We start from the raw sequence: 21060 nt of genomic DNA on the forward strand, positions 1-21060 counted from the left end.
CTTTCCTCTACGTTGGTGGGCGGAGAAATGAGTGGGCGGGGCGAAGCGGAGATCCAACTCGTCATTGGCCGATGCGCGTTCCTTAGGATGCCAGCGATTGGTGGTTGGCCGATTGCGCGGCACTGACTGGACAGCAGAGGCTAGGTTAAAGGCAGGGGCGTTTGAGCCCGCCCCGCCGCTTGAGCACACTGGCGGAAGGGGAAGGGGGGCAGGTGGCGGTGGGGAAGATGGCGTACCAGAGCCTGCGGCTGGAGTATTTACAGATACCGCCGGTCAGCCGCGCCTACACCACCGCTTGCGTCCTCACCACCGCTGCTGTGGTGAGAAGCTTCAGCGCCGCCTTCTAATATCCCGGCTGGATGTGACTGGTTCTTCAGAAAATTGGGTTTGGGCCTCAGGGACGCCCAGAGGGTCTGGTCTGAGGGCTGGGTGGGTGTGGGGGGAGCTAACTCTGAGGTTCGGAATAGACCCAAGAATGCTAAGCCAGTGACCTGAAAAGGGTGGGCTGCCTCGTGAAGAGTCAGGTCCGTCGCAGAGGTGAAATTCTAACCTATAGCGGGTCAGGGCTGCGGGAGCCGCCCACCCAAGAAACCTGTGCGAGAGCTCTAGCAAGTGCCTGGTTTTCCGTAGTGTCTAGAAAAAGGACATTCCGCTAAGTGAGAAGACTTGAGTGTTGAGAATACAACGCTGGAAATTACCAAGCGAGAAACATTAAAATAAGAGGGCCTGTGGATATAAGGGGCAGGCAGGAGGCACGCAGCCCTAATAGTGGCAAGGTTTCAGTTATTTCAGTGAGTTGTATTGCTTAACCCCGCTGTCCCAGGTGGTGCCCACGTGATGGGCAGATTGGTAGCAACTGCTTTATTCGTCCTGTATCTAAAATACCACCAGCCTGCTTCGCAAGCTTTCATGTCATCCTCAAGTACTGAGAGAGAAAACTTTAATTTTGTGTTAGATATTGAAAATACAAACAATTGTACCAGTTTGAGAAATCTTAATAAGCCTTATCTATACTCTAAAAGGCTTAAAGTTACAGAAAACTGCTACACCTAGTAATCTTTGTTGTGACAAAATTTTGTTTTTTGATTTTCTTTAAGCAACTCTTTTTCTATTTCAGCAGTTGGAATTGATTACACCTTTTCAGTTGTACTTCAATCCTGAATTAATTTTTAAACACTTTCAAGTAAGTGATCCATTGTGAAATGGTTAATATTTCTGTTTCTTATTTTTGTTGTTTGTAGCAAATCCTGCCATATGGTGTTTTTCTTAAGACTTCTGACTATAAGTCTTGTAGTTGAGGCGTAAAGCAGCCTGGGTACCCTTTAGAATCAGGGAACTTTTAAGAGATTTTCAAGATCTTCACCATATAATACATCAGAATCACTAAGACTAAAAATATAGGATCTGTACTTCATTTTTAAAGTTTTCTGTGTGGTTTTGATAGAGATCACCGATAAAGATTTTGTGTTGTAGTTTGAGAGACTGCCCAGAGAGAGAGACACAGGATGGCTTTATTTTCATTCACCATCTGGGCACACCCACCAACTTCTTGTTAGGGTCTAGTTCATAAACTCAGTTTCAGTATTGCTTTTAAATTGATCCTTCTCCCAAGATCAGCTTATACTAATACCACTCTAAAAGTCCAACATCTAAAACAGTATGGTTTATTATATTACCATGGGAAATAGCCTTTTCCATTGATTAAAATACTAAAAGAAACATTTGCCATCTCCAGAATGATCATAAACACTATATGTGGGGCCAGCCAAATAGCTCCGTGGATTAAAAGCGCCTGCAAGTGGGCACAGAGGCCAGGGTTCTATTCCCGGGGCCTGCCATGCTGGCCCCACCCCCCCAAGGTGCACTGAGACAGCTATTGAGACAGGGCATGGTGGCGCATCCCTGTAATCCCAGCCCTTGGGAAGCTACAAACAAGCAGATCACAACAAATCAATCCAGTAGTGAGACCCTGAACACCCTGTAGACCCTTCCCAAAAAAAATAATAATAAACACTATATGTGGAGGCAAGACCCAAAAATGAATAATTCTGCCCCTACACGTGTTTTCTGTTTGTCAAATATATTTACTGTATACACCGAAATCCAGCTCACCTTTCAAGATGCAACATTTATGTAGCCTCATTCTTTCTTTGCTCTTTCCTTTTAGTTGTATGTTGGCCTTCTCACTACCATGTTTACCCAGGAATAAGACCTAACTGGAAAATAAGTCTTAATGTGATTTTTTACTGTACCCATAGTTTAAGCCCTACTCCCAAAATAAGCCATTAAGATTGTCAGGCAGTATGCATTTAGTATGTCTGTTATAACACATGACACATATATTGAATTATAAGATAGATAATGTACAATTCAATATAAATATTGACACTAATACTTAATAAAATAACTATATGTTGATACCCAAGTGGCATCTTTGGACAAGAGGTAAACACCTATGTAAACAGATGAATTCAATACTTAATGCTAAATGACCAAAGTACAAGCACAACCCACAAAGAATAATGCACACTTGATAATGGATGTGGTTGTGCCTAATACGAATCTTCATAATTCAGTACATCATGTGTTGTAACAGTCATACTTAATGCACTTCTGTGAAATAAACATTTTCTGAATATTGGTACCCACAACTTTTTGTCACGTGTGAACCATCATTCTTAACTGTCATCATTTTTGTTGCCACTCCTGTCTCGTAAGTTTTCAAGTAACATTTGACTTAATAGGAACTTTGTGGAGTCTCACTTACAAGAGGTCATAACTTGGGTGAAGAATTCATGGGATAAAATTGGTGACAGCTGTGTTGCCATTGCACTAGCAACAAGCTACATGGACAAGAAATGCTCATTGAAGGAGATCTTTGTTGTTGAACTTGAAAGATACTGGGCCCACTGGTTCTACAGGAAATGGAGTCACGAGAAACAAGCCAAAATTTGGTGTTTGGGGTCATGACAGTGTTCAGAAGAAGATGACATTACTATATTTGAACAAAGGAAGATTTTTGTACATAAATAAAAATGTAGGTTGTTGTGCATAAAAATAAAACATCCCCTGAAAACAAGCCCTATTGCATCTTTTAGAGCAGAACTTAATACAAGGCTCAGCTTATTTTGGGGGAAATGCAATAGGATGAGATTTCTAAAATCGTGGTTGCAATTAATATGTACAGTTGTTTCCATTTTAATTGATTCCGAAGGATTTAATGGTGCATGAAGCTGTTCTCTTTTATCCCAGCCTTTTAGCACTCATGTGTCCTTTGCTGTAGCTCCTTTCAGGTGTTGCTTCTTGCTGGCTTGCTTCATTTGACTTCATTTGGTGTTAGTCTTAAAGACACTGCTGCGTGTGTATTTCAAGTTAGGCCTTGTAGATTTGAGATCAGAATCTCTACAACTATTTGTCTTTGGGCAAGCAACTTAACGTTATCTTAAGTATTCTAATTACATGAAATGGGAATGATAGTATCAGCTTCCTTGTATCTCAGGATTATTAAGATTATGACAGAGTAGACTGTATGTTTGACACTTTAGAATGTTAAAAACTTTCCCAATTTGAATAGTTGTGGGTGTAGGTGTGCTGAGTAGGTAAGGATAGCAGGGTATGGAACATGAATGTGAATCTCCTTTTATCTTCCAGCTAGAATCTATTAGAGCCATATTTATAAGATGTTGACTGTTCAAAGTAGGATGTGTCTTATATCTTTGGACTCATTAGATTTTGATACTTTAAAAGTACTGTTATCTACTTCACAAATTAAGGTGTCTTTTTTATCTTACTATGGAAATGTTAAAAATATATAGAGAAATGTTTCCTGGTAATATATTTAATCCATCTTTCTCTTGATTTTTTTCTACAGATATGGAGATTAATCACAAATTTCTTATTTTTTGGGCCAGTTGGATTCAATTTTTTATTTAACATGATTTTTCTGTATCCTTTATTAAGTAGAGGCAGCATTAAAACTCTAGGATCACAGAAAACAATTGTTGAAACTATTAATCATGTTACTTATTTTTGGTAAAAAAAAAAAAATAAATATTAGGTACAGTTTCTGGGTCAGTGGTACATAGAAATTCGTCAAATTGTAATGTTTTGAAGGTGTAGCCACTTACATGAGAAGTTTTAACCACTAAAAAGTATTACTGTCTTTAGGTTGCTTACAAAGCTAATCAAGGGAGAGGAGATATGATTAAATTGAATTATACTTGTAAAATAATATCAGGGTACAAAATAGTAAACCACTACCTGAATACAGTGGTAAATTAATTGACAGCTGTAGCCAGGTATTGTGGTACATGCCTGTGATCCCAACAGTCAGGAGACTGAAGCAGGAGGATCCTTAACGAATTCGAGGCCAACCTGATCTGCGAAGTAAGTTCAAGGCCACTTTGAATTGTATAGTGAAACCCTGTCTCAAAACAGACCAACAACTAATAATAATAGTAATTAACAGCTTTACTGAAGCTTTGGAAATAAATTCATGAGGAATGGGTCTTATAAGATCTTCGATTTTAGTTGCTGGTTTTACTGGTTGAAAAGACAGTGCCATAATATCTGCCAGACTTGCCTTGTTCCAGTGTGTTGAAAGACAGGAAGGGCCATGTTCTAGTCAAAAGGTTGTTTTGACCACTGAGCAGGGTATTCTTCCTCCATCCCCATGCCACGAGTAAAAGGGGTGTTAACAGCTTAGTTTATACCACAGTAGAGCTTTGCACAGTGGCAGTATTGTAGCCACTGAGGTATATACCACAGTAGATAGAACATCTTGTGTGACAGGATTTTTAACCTAACATGGATTCCTATGACTCTTAAGTAGTATATCATTCTGTTACGTCTTTGTGTATCTTTTTTGAGATAGGGTCTTGCTGTGCAGTTCAGACTGACCTTGAACTCATTTTGTGGTCCAGGCTAGTCTCAAACTCAAAATGATCCTTCAGCCTCAACCTCCTGAGTGCTGGAATTACAGGCAGGCACCACCATGCCCGGCCATTCTCTTAAGTTTCTAATAAAGTTTTTTCATTGTCATGTATCTTTATTGATTGAAGTGCAAATGATTAACTTTTTCCAGATCTGGATAAGTATCACATCATACAAGGCTTCTTTATGGGGAACTCTTCTAAATTCTTAAAGACAGCATTACAAATTTGAAAAGATTTAAAGGGGATTGGTAGTATGTTCATGCAACATCTAGGTTAGTTCCTCAGCCATAGACATAGTAAAATATGGTGCTAGTCTTGATTTTGCCTAAAAATGCCTAATAATTTAAAAAAATAGGCATGGTAGCACATGCCTAATAATACTAACACTTGGCAGGGCTCAGGTAGGATTGCATGAGTTTGAGGCCAGCCTGGACAGCAGATTGAATTCATACCTAGCCTGAACTACACAGCAATATCCCATCTCAAAAAAAAAAAAATCAAATTATCAAACATTTTTGCAGAAATGAAGACTTGAGTACCTACAGATAATGGAAAGTCCAAGTATACTTAGAAGGTTAAATTTTATTTTCTTCATGTTTGTGTGCTTAACATTTTCTTAACTTGGAATTTAAGATATCGTTACTGTCGAATGCTAGAAGAAGGCTCTTTCCGAGGTCGGACAGCAGATTTTGTATTTATGTTCCTTTTTGGTGGATTCTTAATGACTGTATCCTTCAACAAATAGAGAAAATACAAGAAAATGTTAAAGAACAGCCTGTCTCTTCTTAAAGCTTTTCATCTGTCTTCCATGATTTACTAGATACTCTGAATGAACCGATAAAAGCAGACCTCCAGATTTTAGCTTCAGGGCATCACCATCTATTTTACAGTAGGCTTTCTGTAACAGCTTTCCAAACCTAGAGGTTGGACAGAATGGCTTTCCACTGCTGTGAGCAAGGCAGAGGAACTTACCACAGGTGGGTTGCTGTGAAGCATCTCAGTTCTGCATTGTTGATGGGTATGCATCATTTTTATACTAAGTTAGGTGTGTAGTCACTATCAAAAATGATTCATTATTTATAAAAAGAAAAGAACTTTGGGGGCCGGGGAGATGGCTCAGTGGAATAAGTGCTTCCCTGGCAAGCGCAAAGGTCTGAGTTCAATCTCCGGTTCTGCCAAAAAGAAAGAAAAAGAAAAGAACTTTGTTGTGTAGAACAGACTTGGATGCAGTACTATGTGATAAGACTGTACTGTTTCAGGTGACATCGTTCATCTGTAAAAGTGTTAATGGTGAGTGAGCATTTACTGTAATGCTTGACCAAGGAATTAACATTTGCCAAAGAGGCAAGAGCTTCAAGTAGCTTTAATGCTGATGATTTTGCCTAAGCCAGTTTTTGACAGGTTGCTCTAGGTCATTGGTAGTGAACCTGCACACATACCACAGCAGGCTGTTTGTTGTCATTGAACACTCTAAAAGGTTCGCTATTGCTTTTCAGACTTTCCCTTTTCTTCTAAAGATGTCATCACTCAGCTTTTCTAATTCAAGTCTTAGTCTTCCCTGTTATACTTTGAATGTTGATATTTTCCTTAATGCCATCTGCTAGCTTTTTGGTTTGTTTGTGAGCTTAGTTTTCTTGGGCCAGGCCTTTACAATAATGCTGGTCTACGTGTGGAGCCGAAGGAACCCATATGTTCGCATGAACTTCTTTGGCCTTCTCAACTTCCAAGCCCCCTTTCTGCCCTGGGTGCTCATGGGGTTTTCCTTATTGTTGGGGAACTCAATCATTGTGGACCTCTTGGGTAAGAGTCTTAATACTTATTTTTTCTGTTGTTTTAACCTATAAATTTATTGTCACTTTTTTCATGTTTATCCTGTCTGTATTTATATGGCTATTGTAGGATTTTTTGATAAATTACATCATAAAGACTACAATAGTATTTCATTAATTTTTAACAGTTACACTAATATTTGTCCTAAATATAAGCAATTCATGTTGGTAGTTTATGCTCAATCAAAATTTGAGTCCTCTGCCTCAGCCTTTATTTCTGGTTGACTGTAGGTATTGCAGTTGGGCACATATATTTTTTCTTGGAAGATGTATTTCCCAGTCAGCCTGGTGGAATAAGAATTCTGAAAACACCGTCTATTTTGTGAGTATTTGACCCATGTTTCATGTCTAAAACATGACAGGACCCACGATCTGAGTTTCATTGGAGTTTTCACAGCTTTTGGTACACATAGTTTAAGGTCAGTCAATATTTGCAGATTATATAATCTGACTACAGTTCCGGTGCACTTGGATTAGATAGGGGCAGACAGTGCTAGGGTAGTGACAAAAGAGATTAATGGCCCCAGATGATGGTTAGGTGACTTGGTAGTTATTTTCCTGGACAGCCACCAGAACTTCCTATCCTAGGGAAGAGCCTACAGTTTTATAAAAAGTGCTGTCCAAGTTTAGAGAAGTGAGATAACAAACTAGGCGACATGGATGCAATCTTTAATGGTGAGACTTGAGACAAAGTCCCAGTATCTAGCCTAAAGTGGGCTCAAACTCATGAGCTTCCTACATCAGCCTTTCCACTGCTGGGATTACAGGAGTGTTACACTACCCAGCTTCAACAGGATTCTTGCTGGACATGTGTTTTTAAAACTTACCTGCAGTTTGGATTTGTAATTGCCTCTGGCTTCCATTTGTGTTTAGAAGTTAGGGTTGTTTGTGTGTGTGTGCACATGCATGTGTGCACTATGTTTGGATACGATGTAACTGTATCCTCCTTCCTCCCCACCTCCAGCCCCACCCCCCCAACATCCATCCCTCCACACACCCCCCCACACCCCCTGCCAGAGATTGCTGTGGTTGGAGGCTTTGGTATCAGGAAGGTGCTATGGATCCTTTAAGGGGTGGATAATAGTGGGAGGTTCCTTAGTAATTCTGGAGATGGTGCCACACCCAGCTCTTGTGAACTTCTGGTTTAAGATGTAGTCACTTGCTAGGTCCTACCTGAGCTCAAGGTATTGCTCTGTGCTGTGAGGCATGCAACCAAGGTGCAGTGATCATGGAGACTACACTGTCATTTGAACTTAGTCCACAAAACCATGCGTTCAGTAGACCTTAATAATTACCTTATGTTATGTATTTCATTGATGGTGATGAAAAGCTGACTACTACTGTGTGTGTGTGTGTGTGTGTGTGTGTGTGGAACGTGGTGAGTTTTTTCTTACTCCTTTCAAGATTTTCTCTTTGGCTTGCAACATTTGACTATGCTGTACCTTGGTTGGTCTAGTTTCCTGAGTTAGGGATTTGCATTGTAAGACCCCTGTCTACTCCAGAATTCTGTGTCCTTGAGAACAATTGTATTTTTTGGATACGATGTAATTGTATCCAAATTACATGGATATACACACACACACGTGTATACACACACACACACAAAATGGGGAAATGTGAGTTTTTGTTATAGTGTTTGTAGTAGAATAAGTGATAAATCATTTACAATACTGTAACAGGCTCTCATTGTTAACTTTGATGTACACAGTCTTTTGCCATCAATGTGCTTTTTCATAACTTTTTTAAATAAATATGTCATAAGGCCAGCCAAATAACTCAGTGGATTAAAGTGCCTGCAAGCAGGCTCAGGGGCCGGGGGTTCTATCCCTAGGCCTGCTCTGCCTGCCCTGCCCCCAGGGCACGCTGAAACAGGGATTGAGACTTGGGTGTGGTGGCATGGGCCTGTAATCCCAGCTCTTGGGAGGCTGTAAACAGGTGGATCACTCTGAGTCTGATCTAATAGTGAGACCGTGAACACCCTGTAGACCCTTCACTAAAATACAAAAAATAAGTAAGTCATGATCACGTTTCCATCATAAATATATCCTACAAGGACTGGCCAAATAGCTCAGAGATTAAAGCACCTGCTTAGGCAGGCTCAGGGACCAGGGTTTAATCCCCAGCGTGCTGTGCCAGCACCACCCCCACGGTGCACTGGCAGTTGAGATTGGGTGTGATGGGACACACCTGTAATCCCAGCACTTGGGAGGCTGAAAACAAAAGGATCATTATGAGTCCGATCTGTGTAGTGAGACCCTGTAGACCCTGTACTAAACAAATTTAAAAATAAATAAAAATAAATAAATATCCTACAAAATTGTAAAAACTGTATGGTAATCCATGGTAAGGATTTAGTATAATTTTACTAGTCCCTTTTAGATGGACATTGACATTAGTTCTTACCCTTCCTTTCTATAATTGGAGTGATGAAGGTCCTTGTAGCCAAATGTTTGCACATATCCATGATTATTTTCAAAAAATAAGTTCTTAGAAGTAGAACTTCTGTTTAAATTATTGCTAAAATGCCTTCCAGAATGGTTGAAGTTTACATTTCTACCAGCAGTGTATAAGGGTTGATTTCTTTACACCTTTATCAAATATCCTTATTTGCTATTTCCTACTGAGATAACTCTTAAGATAGTATTTCATTGTTTATGATTTTTTAAAATTTGAAACAATTTCAGACTTATAAAAAATTATATACAAAGGACTTTTTTTAAAAACCCTTTAGAACAGTGATGGTGAATCTTTTAGAGATTGAATGGCCAAACTGCAACTCAAAGCTCATTTTTCACAAAGTACCAACACTAGGATTATATCTGAATACTGAGGCTTTAGTTTAATTTTTTTTTCTTTTTTTTTTTTTTTTTTAATGTATTTGGTACAGGGTCCATCTAGCAGCTTGGACTCATAGAGATCTTCCTGTTTTCAGCCTCCCTAGCACTGGGATTATAGGTGTGCACCCGGGGGCAGGGCCAGTGCATCATGTGGTACTGGGGATTGAACCCTGGTCCCTGCACTTGCCTAAGCAGGCACTTCATCCACTGAGCTATCTTGCTGGCCCTTGAGGCTTTAGTTTAGAAAAAAACAGCTGTCATCCAGTGCTTGACTGCTGGGGCAAGCTGGCTCTTGTGCCAACAGGGCTCTGCATGCCTGCTGTGGCACACGTGCCATAGGCTAACCACCACTATAAATTATCTGTGTAATCCCCTGACAGACACCCCCTTAATGTATATTTTCTGTAAACAAATGAATTCTTATACATAGTCAAAATCAGGAAGTAAGAATTAAGCCTCAGACCCAATTCCAGTTTGGCCAATTGTTCTAATAATAAAGAACATTATATAACATAAACATACAATTTTGCTTTAAATAACAACGAATATAGATTCAGGTGGTATAGCTAGTTGCCTTCCATTTGGAATAGCTCGTCTCCTTTATTTTCATAGCACAGATTTTTTTTTTTTAATTGAAGCTAAAATTTTACTTTTTGCAGCCATTGTAAGAATAAAAATGTAAAGTCTCTAGCACATGCATTACCACATTTTCTCTAGTAGTCTGCATATCTTACAGTATCACATATTTATGCATATGACAGGGAAATAAGAGAATAACTTTTTGGTTTTCTACAGTAGGTTACAAGTTTTAGAAGTCCTGAACCTATGAAGGTAATACAAGAAAAATCTTCATTTGAAACCTCAGAGTAGTCTCTTCACAAACTATATTATATTTTTTTTTAACAAATCAAGATATTGGCTTTGTTCTATTTATTTCTTTGAGGGATGGGGAAAGAGGTTAAAAAAAATTCTCTATTTCTTTTTTTTTTTTTTTGCGGAACCAGGTATTGAACTCAGACCCTTGAGCTTGCCAGGAAGCGCTTATTCCACTGAGCCATCTCCCCGGCCCCTAAGTTCTCTTATTTCAAAGAGCTTTCCCAGAGACTGGGGATTCATTTTCATGACACATGAGTGTGGATGAACAGTGTGATCACAGCTTTTATGACAATCTAAATTCAAATACATGTTTTCTGAAGTCTGGTATATTTATCTGGACACATGTTCTTATTTAATATGAAGGAAAGGAGCCAGCACTTAGGCTTCAAAAGCAAAATTATAATGAATTACAAATCTCTTAACTTGTCTTTGATAAGGGACCATTCAGCAATGATGTCCTCAATCATTACATCTAAGGAAACTGAAATTAATTAAGGGACTGCTGGCTCAAAGAACTGTGCCTCCAAGAAGGGAATGAGGGAAGAATTCTAAGCCCACATACCAAGTTCAGAACAAAATACCAATAATCTTGTTCTTTCAATATCTATAAATAAAGTAAATGAAGGGAATAAGAATTACATGAATATTAAAAAGTACATAGAAAATTCATGTTTTTCATTAGATTTGTCACTACATTACAGTAAAATGCTTGTAAGGAAAATAGTCATGCAAAACAGAAGGGTAGTTATATTGTTCAGAAGTTTTTGACAGAGCTGGGCATGATGGTGCACTCCTGTAATCCCAACATAAGGAGGCTGAGGCAGGAGGATCACTGTAAGTTCAAGGCCAGCTTGGCTGCAAAGTGAGTTTAATGCCAGCCTGACCTACATAGTGAGGCTGTCTCAAGGCCAAAAAAAAAAAAAAAAATTCTTGAGCATACGAGTGAGGAATGCTCAAATCACTTGGGACGCTGACACTGGATCATTATGGGTTTGAGGCCAGCCTGAACTACAACGGCCAATACCCTGTCTCCAAAAAGAAAGGAAAATGAGGATCAACTGCTCTGATTTAAATTTAATCACCTGTCTTGAAACAGATTACTCTTCAAGTTCAACATCTACATTATGCCTTGAAAAGTCAAAGCAGAGGGGCCAGGGAGATGGCTTAGAGGAATAAAGCACTTCCCTGGCAAGCACAAGGGCCTTAGTTCAATCTCCGGTTCCACCAAAAAAAAAAAAAAAAAACCTTTTCCCACACATCGCACAGATGCCTTTCTTGTAGGCACAGCCCTGGCAGTAATGAGAACCCAGCTGGTGCACAAAATTTTTACAAATTCTGCAAGTGGAGAACTTAATTGTTCCATAGGGATCGAATCTTGCCTTTTTTGAAGCCAGTGCTTTATTTTCATTCAGTTTTCTTCCACCACTTTCTGTGGTATTTCTTGCACCATCTTTCCATGTGTCCAGTGTAATAACAATCCCAAGTTTCTTTTCACATTTTGCGCACACCATCCTTGCACCCACTAGTCCCTCAGTCGCAGAAGCTCCAGATTCTTTTTTAAAGATTATGAGCTCCTTTTATAGGATTTTTAATGTTTTCTCACACATTTAGATACAGGATTTGCATCGTTGGCAGAAGTGTAAGAAATGACTGTCTTCTGCTTGCAGCCTCTTGGCACACATTTTCAACTGAAATAAGATTTTATCATATTTGTCAGAGTGATGGTGATCACTTTGCATGATTAAAGTATCTGCCCAGCTTTTCACTATAAAGTTAATCTTTCCTTTTGTACTTGAGTATTGTTTTGGGAAAGTACTTTGAGATTGCTGTAGTTTTAGATCTATAATGTCTCCCAAAACCCTCACATGTTCAGAGCTGGGCTTTTGGATAAGGTCAGGGGAGCACTGTACTCATCAGTGGACTAAGCCACTAGAGTTCAGAGCTAGAGTCTGGTCAGAAGAGGCAGGTTAGCTGGGTGTCACCTGGCAGGGTGTATCTATCCCTGGCTCCTCCCTTCTGCCTCAGCCTCCTAACTACCATGATGTTAGCGGCTTTTCTCTGCAGGAACATTCCACCTTGCCCTTCCTGCTAACTAGGTACTAAATCCTCTAAGAAACTTGAGCTGAAATAAACCTCTCCTCCTCTAAGTTGTGGATGTCTGATATTTTGACCCAGTGACAAGAAAGTGTTTTAAGACAGACTAGCTTAGAAATGGATTTGACCATCAATTAATGGGTAGCAAGAGTAGCAGGACTATCCCAACTTAATATTTAATTTTGGCTGAAGTGAGTATTTTCTTACCACATGAGATTTTCTATGATCCAAAATAAATTCCCAGTATTTATAGTTTGTTTCAAGATAAAATCATATATTTTCATTTCTTGCTACTTTTTTCCTTAACGTACTTTTTGGAAGATCTACTTAAAATTAAAAAGTTAATTTATGAAACCCTTTAGAATTAGTTTCTCTAATTATCTCAGATGCCCTTCTTCCTAATGTTAACTAATTCTATTATCTACTCCAAGGATATAAAGTAATATTCTAAGCATGGCAAAACATGTGCTACTACTCCTTCCTGAGTAAAAGTAGAGCTAATTAATATTTAAGTGGTTTATAGGAGTATATGTGTGTTGGGGAAGGAATGTTACATCACCTTCCTCTAATAAATTTAAATAGAAGAAAAAGAATCATAGTACTGTATTACTTTCCTTTGATGAATAAAAGATTATCATGAAAAGTTAAAAAAAAAAAAAGACTAGCTTGGCATGATGGTTCATACTTATAATCTTAGCACTCAGGAGGGTGAGGTAGGAGGTTCCATGCTAGTTTGAGGCTATAGTGAGTTCAAGACCAGCTGGAACTACATAGCAAGCCCCTGTCTAAAATATAGATAGATTAAATAGAGATTCCCCTCCCATTGTCAAATTTAAGTTCATTCACATCTGCATTGATTTGTGGTTTTATATATTATTTATAAATTATGTAGTCCTTTATAAACATTTTGCTAAATTGTCTCATTTGACTAATGGAAACCACTTGAGGCTATCTTCTAATTAAGTCTTACTTTATTTTAGTACAGGGACTACAACGTCTCACTACACAGCTTCCACTCATAGTGATCCTCCTGTTTTCAGCCTCCCCAGTGCTGGGATTACAGGCGTGCACCACCACATCCAGTCTCAGTCACCATCTCGGCATACCCCGGGGGCAGGGCCAGCATGCCATGCAGGGAATTGAACCCTAGTCCTTGAGCCTGTCTAAGTAGGTGCTTTAGTCCACTGAGCTATTTGGCCAGCCCGTTTAAGTCTTTTAAATATGCTCATATTGTCATCATTATTTTAAACAATTTATTACTTTCTGGCCTAGTAGAATATTATAGGCTCTCAACCTATTCCTAGGATCATTGTTTCTTCAGATGCTGGTTGCTTTTTAGTGGAGAACAGTACTTAGAAACCAAGATTTGGATGCTAGACGTGCTCATTGCTGTTAGAGTATGGATGTTCTCAGGTCCTCATGGTGAAATAACAGAATTATATGTATCTTTACAAGCATGGACACATGCATAGATTAGTTTTACATGTTCTATAACTTCATGAATAGGCTCATGCAGTATGTATATATTTTTATATAAATGTCATCTTATTCATTATGATAGGCCAGCCAGAACTACATATCTTGGACTGTGATGTCTTTGAACTACAATATCTTTGAAATTTGTCTATGTTATTATATTCTTATTCCCATCTCACCTACTCTGATTGACATCCTTTTAGGTTACCTCCATGTTTGCATAACCTTGTGAGGCCCTTGACTTCTCATTTGTGTACTTTTCCCATCTCTATTCTCCTCAGAACCACTAGCACTCCATTCCCTTCCATGGACATCTATTTTGTTCTTCCCCACTTAATGTTGGATCTCTGCTTTTAAAATGCTTTCACGCTAGGTGTAGTGGTACATGCCTGTAATCCCCAGCACTCAGGAGACTGAGGTGGAAGATTGCTGGGAGTTCAAGGCCAGCTTGCACCACATAATGAGACCTTGTTTCAACTCCCCCCATAAAGCTTTCTTTTGGTTATTGTGCAAGCATATATTTTTATGTTTATTGACCATAAGGATTTCCTTTTTGGATTATCTGCTCTTCCTTTGCCCATTTCTCCATTGGTGGCCTTGTTTTTGTTTTTTTGCATTGTTGGGGGATCTAACCTAAGGCCTTACAAATGCTAAGCAAATGCTTTTCTACCAGGCTATATATACCAAGCCCAGTGGTATGCTTGCTTGTATTTGTTAATTTGTAAGAATTAAAGTTCACTTTTCAGATATTTTTACTTTTATCATCTATGAACAAGTACAGTTAGAAATAGGAGTACTAAGGGCTGGCCAGATAGCTCAGTGGATTAAAGTTCCTGCAAGCAGGCTCTGAGGCTGGGGGTTCAATCCTTGGGCCTGCTGTGCCAGCCCCGCTTCTGGGGTGCTCTTGGGAGACTGTAAACAGGCAAACCATTACAAGTCCACAATCTAGTAGTGAGACCCTGAACACCCAAAAAAAAGAAAGAAAAGAAATACGAGTACTAATTGAGGATATTGCTTTAATGGTTCATTTTTCACTGAGATACTGAAGGATTTTTCGGTTTCTTGTGTGTTTTTGTTTTGTTTGGGGGGGGCGGTGGCTGGCTCAGGATGCCTTAAGGGCAGGTCTGGAAAGGCATGCTGATCTGGGGATTGAACCAGAGTATCCTCAGCCTGAGTGCCTTTGCTTAAGCAGGCACTGAAACAACTGAGTTAATGGGCGGGCCCCCTTTACTGAGATACTGAATCAATGTATTTTGAGGGCAATTCTATATAATTGTTGGGGGAAAATCATTTCATAATTAAGCTGTGATTTGGGCATATCTGAGGCCTAGTACTTTGCCATGCAGGCAGGCTAGTGAACATAATTTGATATGCCTCTCTAGGCATAGTTGAGGCCTCAGTAGTCCTGGGAGGCTTTGATGTCCTGTCCTAGGGCAAGATTGCACAAGCTTAAGACATCCTTGAGAATCCAGTACTAATAAAAATAGTTTCTAGTTTCACCACGGGGAATGAACAAACCCCTCAACCTGCCATTTCTCCTCACCATCCTCATTAACATAAAGATCCTCATTAGCATAAAGTCACAAAGCCTAACAATAATCCCTCCAATTATTGTATGCACTCAATAAATAGTAGCTAGCCCCTAGTGTCTTTGTCTCTGCCCATCCTGAGGCACTGACCTCCCAACCACCCTTGCTTGGTTCATTACTAAATTTGTCTTTTATATTTCATCCTTTCACTGTACCCCTCATACAGGCAGTTAGGGATCTTGGCCAGGTCCCCAATAAATATAATTGTACCTAAAAAGTTTTGGGACCAGGGAATTAGCTCAGAGGCTCAAGTGCCTACCTGGGAAGCACAAAGTCCCAAGTTCAATCTCTGGTTACACACACACACACACACACACACACACACACGTCTTTTGAACATTTACTATCTGTGTTCTTTAGTAATTTTTTTTCCTGGGCTATTTTAATTTTTTTTTAATTTAACTATGGCACCTAACATAAAATTTACAGTCTTACCCACTTTTAAATGAACATGTTAGTGATACTATGTTCGCATTGTTGTGTCCCTATCACTACTGCCCATAGAATTCTTCAAAAACTGAAACTCTTCTGTCCTGTACATGACTCTGTAGTTTTCCAGCCTCCTAGTATCTGGCAGCTACCATTCTATTTCTGTCTTTTTTAATTTGACTTGTCTAGATACCTCAGATAAGAAAAACATCGAGTATTTGTGACTGACTTCACTTAGTATAATGCCATTGAGGTTCTGCTCCTCTGTCTTGTATCATATGTTGGTATGAATATCTTTTTATATGTGTGGTACTGAGAATTGAACCTAGTTCTGACTGGCCTGCCTGCCTTTTTTTTTTTTTTTTGACAGGGTGTTTGGTAAGTTGCCTGGGCTGGGCTTAAACTTTAAATCCTGCCTCAGTTGCCCAGAATGTTGGAATTAAAGGTGTTTGCCACCTTGCCTGGCCTCATTTATCTATTAATGGGCACTTGGGTGAAGAGTAGACCTTCATGATAAATAAAAGTCAGGTTATAAAACAGAAAAAGTATGATCTAACATTTGTAGAATTCTAGTTATTTAATGTTAGGCAAATAACAAAATTAACAGCTACCTCGGGTTTCAGGATGTTTTGTTCATCTATATTGATTTTTTTCCCCTCAGTTAATATGTATTGCTTTCGTTTAAAAATAAATAAGAGTTAAAAGTTAATATAAGGGCCAGCCAAATAGCTCAGCAGATTAAAGTGCCTACAAGCAGGTGGAGGGGCCAGAGGTTCAATCCCAGGGCCTGCCGTGCTGGGCCTGCCCCAGGAGCACGCTGAGATGGCAATGGAAACAGCATGGTGGCGCACGCCTGTAATCCCAGCTCTTGGGAGGCTGTAAACAGGTGGATCACTACGAGCCCGATTTAGTAGCAAGACCCTAAACACCCTGTAGACCCTTCCCTAAAAAATAAAAAAAAATAAAAAATAAAACTAATGTAAAGTAACTGTAGACACCTTTAAGGGATAACTTCAGTAGACAGGCAAATGTAATGCGTGTCTATTGGTGGAAGCCTTGTGAGAATAAACTGACCTTATATCACTCAGCCTGTGGTGATTCTGGGACTAAATTATACTCGTTGCCTATCTTTTAGGAGGACTATTTTTGATACACCAGATGAGGATCCAAATTACAATCCACTACCTGAAGAACGGCCCGGAGGCTTTGCCTGGGGTGAGGGCCAGCGCCTTGGAGGTTAAAGCATTCATGTCAATAATGAGACCCAGCTGGAAGGACTCAGTGAACTACCTGTTGGGATTCCTTTATCCTCTGTTGCAAAAGTATGCACACTTTTGACAGCTTGACAGATTTGAACTCCAGAAGCACTTTACAGAATGGTACATTGACTATTCCAGAAGATATTTCCAGCATTTTACCAGTGGTTCCTCACTACACTGGTACTGAAAGTGTAACCTCTTGGAGCCAAAAAACTGGAGAAACAGTTATTATGCTGCCTCCTAACAAGTACATGAATACTTCTGATGCCATAAGGCAGGCCTCTTTCTTCCTCTTTCTGATAGATGAGGCCATGGTGTAATGGAAGTTTCAGAGAAGACAAAATAAAACTGAATTCCATCTCTGTTTCACTGTATTAAAGCTTTTGTGTGTGATCTTTTAAATTATGTGTTCTAGCTCTCCTGTGTCAGTCTGAATTCAGAGCAGTTTACATGCCTGCTCTTTTTGTGTCTGTACAGCTTTTAACTGTATTTCATTTCAGGATTGGAAATATATGGCTGATGTGTTGTGGCTTTGTACATTTTGCTAATTCAGAGTGCTAGCTTCAATAGGAATATTTATCTCTGTCCTTCAGATAATTTGTTCTCCATCTTGGAATTGAAAAACTTTGTTGTCAGACTAAAAGGAAAAAAGAAAAAGGAGGGCCGTTTCATTAACAGGAGGAATTCCACTGTAGAAAAACCAGCTATAAGCAAAAAGTTAATCTGTATTTGTTATGCCTGTTTTTCTCCATTAGGAAATACTGAAGTAAAGACTGGTAATCGCTACAGTTTTGAAAAACCACCAGAAGATAGATAAATAGGCAGCAATTAGGCATACATTCCTCCTTGGTCTTTGGATGGTTCAGAATTTTCATTTGCTTCATGAAAAACTGAAAATCTTTTCAGCGCCAACTATCTGGTGTACCTTCCTCATCAGATAGAAATTAAGGTCTACAAAATTTGGCGCTTAATGCCTATTATTTAATAATTACTGATCCAATATATTGTCTCCTTTGATCTCAAGAGGTTAATGCTTAACCAGAATCTAGAAGAGTAAAAAAAGAACACCCCCCAAGAAAGAGATGCTTTTAGTTCTTATAAGCAGCATATAGGCACAAGATCCTTTCCCCAAACTGGATTGTCCTTAGTCATTCAGTCTTGAATTAAGGGTAGTTTTCCATAGTGAGATTTTCCACAGAAAAATTGACATTAGCTCAGATTAGACATAAATACTCTGGGAAGTTTCAGATTATTTGTCAAAAAATATTTTAATGTCTTTCTAAATGAAATATGCATAAGTAATGGGATTTAGAATATGTATTTTACATGTTGCTAGTAAGTAACTGAATATGATTGTTGCAACTTTATGGAACTTGGGTTAATGGACTGCTCTTACTTCCCTGATGGTTTAGAGAACCTTTTTAATATTTAAATGCGTATTATAGATTGTGTAATTTTATAGGATTCTTAAATTTGACCATTTCTGTCTTGGTTCAAGAAAGCTTTTTCAGTGACTTACTCATTTTGGTGTTTTTGTTATATTTTGTATTCTGCTTTGCAGTACTAGAGACTAAGCCCAGGGCCTTAACACTAGTCTATATGTCCAGCCCTTTAATTTTAATGTTTATTCTGAGACAGGGTCTTGCGGGCCAAAATGCACTGCCTCAACCTCCCAGAGTGCTAAGATTGCAAGGCATGTACTAGCACATCTGCCTACAGTTTGTTGTTTTGGTTTTTTTTTTTAATGTTTTGGAGTAGAATGGGGTTCTCTAGTGTTTTTTTTTTGTTGTTGTTCTTTTAGCATTAATTTTTTAGTTAGCCAGTCAATAGAATTCTTATGGTAAAATTTTAATCCTAAAATCTACACACTTTCACCCATGTAGGGAATGTCTGTACACATGAATGACATATAATAGGAAATACTTTTTGATTGTGGAGCCTAAAGGTAGTCAATTACAGCATTTTGGTTTCCCTCATTTTATGCAGTGTAAAATCCTACACTGTCCTGATGGTTATAGTTCAAATCACTGACCTCTTCATCCAGCCAGTCCCACTACCACCATCCCTAGCCTTGTGTTGCTGAACAGGATCTCTTACACATATTGGGCATAAAGGAAAATGCTTACTTTTTTCCCAAGTTACATCCTGAACTTCATTCTGCCAGAACACACTTCTTTTGCATAATGCAAATCAACTGAAAACTAAGATTTGAAATATACAATGTCTCAATTAATCTTACATATATACCAGTATAATTTGAAGGACTCCTGAATTCTACCAGTAATACAGAAAAGCACACCCCTGATGAAGGCATAGGTTTTTTGTTACATAAATACAGCATATGTTCATTTTAAAAATAAATGGACTTATAAAGTGCATCTCCTAGGAGATATTTTTATATACATTTTGGTGTGTATGTTTTTTTATATCTATATATATTAGGGATTTATATTTGTTTCTCTCCTAAAGTTGTTCTTTCTTCTGTCATTCTTACATATCCTAAAATTCCATACTACTTGTCCAGTCTCTTGAAGCAAAGCACCCATTTTTCTGCATCTTGGTAATGGAACCCTCACTTTGTCTCAGCCTCTACAAATTAAGAAATACTGGCACTACTGGCCATGTGAATAATGGGCTTCCTAGAATTGTCATCTCTCCTGCCAGTGTTTTATGTTGTGGCTATATTTTCCTTTTGCAGGTGAGTTCCATCTGTGTTGTTACCCAAGATCCCGCCATTATTTTCAATGTGAATTTGCATTAAAACGATTGAATCTTGTGTGGTCAAGTCATTTCTCTGCTGCAAAGTCTACAGTGGCTTCTTAATAAGCCTCTATCAAATCCATACTTTCTGTCTTCCTTTCTGAATGTCACTCCCACTTCCACCTATCAGGGGTCTCAATTTAAGATTCTTTAGTTCTTCAAGGCCTTGCTTTGCTCCTGACACCTCAAGCAATCTTGATTATAAGGCCTATTTCATTCTCTTGGAATACCTGCAAAGTTCCAAATTTGTATGACACACTCTTCCACCAAATCATATACTGTCTTATACTTACCTGGCAGGGGAGATACCATGATCACAAATCATATACTGTCTTGTACTGTTCCTAGCTGGTACGTATATATTAGTCATGTCTCCCTCATAAGAATGTAAGCTCCTTAAGGGCAGGGATCATGTTTAAATTTTATGTCCACCACAGTGCCTAGCACAGTGCTTGGCACATGGCTGCTGAATAAATACTTTATTGATCAGCAAACATCTGGTATTTTTAATTGTACAGGTGTTAATGGGTTTGCACACAAGCTGTGCCTAGTTACTTAGGCTTATGGTTGTCTGAATATGGGATGAAGCAAGGCTGAATATGACCAAGGGTAGTGTAGTGGTTTGATACTCAAGACAAGTCAGGGATTGCCAGCTGGTATGCTCATAGTCATAAGTCCACAGATTATCCCTGACAAGAACAGTGTGTCTGATCACTTTTTGGAAGGACTAGAATATTCTTTATTAGTTTGTCAGCATCTGTACATGAAAGCCACTGAGCTGCAAGAATTTCATAGGATAGCAGAATTCAGGCAAATGTGAAATGTGGGCACTATGCTTGATGCTTAATAGTTAGTTTCCTTTTCATCTTAACGTTGAGGCTACAGAATAGTTAAATCTTGAGGCCAGAGATTATAGATGAGTTACTTAGACATGCTGATTTGACAACTTTTTTTAATGAGCCAATTTTTAAATTAAC

The 21060-nt window shown here is 38.8% G+C and overlaps 1 protein-coding gene across 3 annotated transcripts; it reads left to right on the forward strand.

Moving 5' to 3' along the window:
- Window positions 1-180: 180 nt before the first annotated feature.
- Derl2 (derlin 2) lies at window positions 181-20099 on the forward strand. 3 transcript variants are annotated; one of them, XM_004638315.2, is made up of 7 exons: window positions 181-320; window positions 1118-1183; window positions 3872-3945; window positions 5568-5661; window positions 6539-6734; window positions 6995-7085; window positions 17200-20099. In XM_004638315.2, the coding sequence occupies exons 1-7, from the start codon at window positions 228-230 to the stop codon at window positions 17303-17305; spliced, it is 720 nt and encodes a 239-aa protein (XP_004638372.1). In that variant the 5' UTR covers window positions 181-227; the 3' UTR covers window positions 17306-20099. The 3 variants fall into 3 exon arrangements, with proteins under 3 accessions (XP_004638372.1, XP_012371740.1, XP_023579048.1); XM_012516286.2 differs by having other exon boundaries at window positions 1121-1183; XM_023723280.1 differs by lacking the exons at window positions 3872-3945; window positions 5568-5661; window positions 6539-6734 and having other exon boundaries at window positions 17200-17289.
- The last annotated feature ends 961 nt before the right edge of the window (window positions 20100-21060 follow it).

Source organism: Octodon degus, unplaced genomic scaffold (genome assembly GCF_000260255.1).
Source record: "Octodon degus isolate 3935 unplaced genomic scaffold, OctDeg1.0 scaffold00098, whole genome shotgun sequence".
Taxonomy (NCBI): Eukaryota; Metazoa; Chordata; class Mammalia; order Rodentia; family Octodontidae; genus Octodon; species Octodon degus.

Coding starts and splice junctions, on each gene's coding strand:
- Derl2 (XM_004638315.2), top strand. CDS start 228: ATGGCGTACCAGAGCCTGCGGCTGGAGTATTTACAGATACCGCCGGTC. Junction 1,184..3,871: donor TAATTTTTAAACACTTTCAA/GTAAGTGATCCA, acceptor TTTTTTCTACAG/ATATGGAGATTAATCACAAA. Junction 5,662..6,538: donor TTGGTGGATTCTTAATGACT/GTATCCTTCAAC, acceptor GCCATCTGCTAG/CTTTTTGGTTTGTTTGTGAG.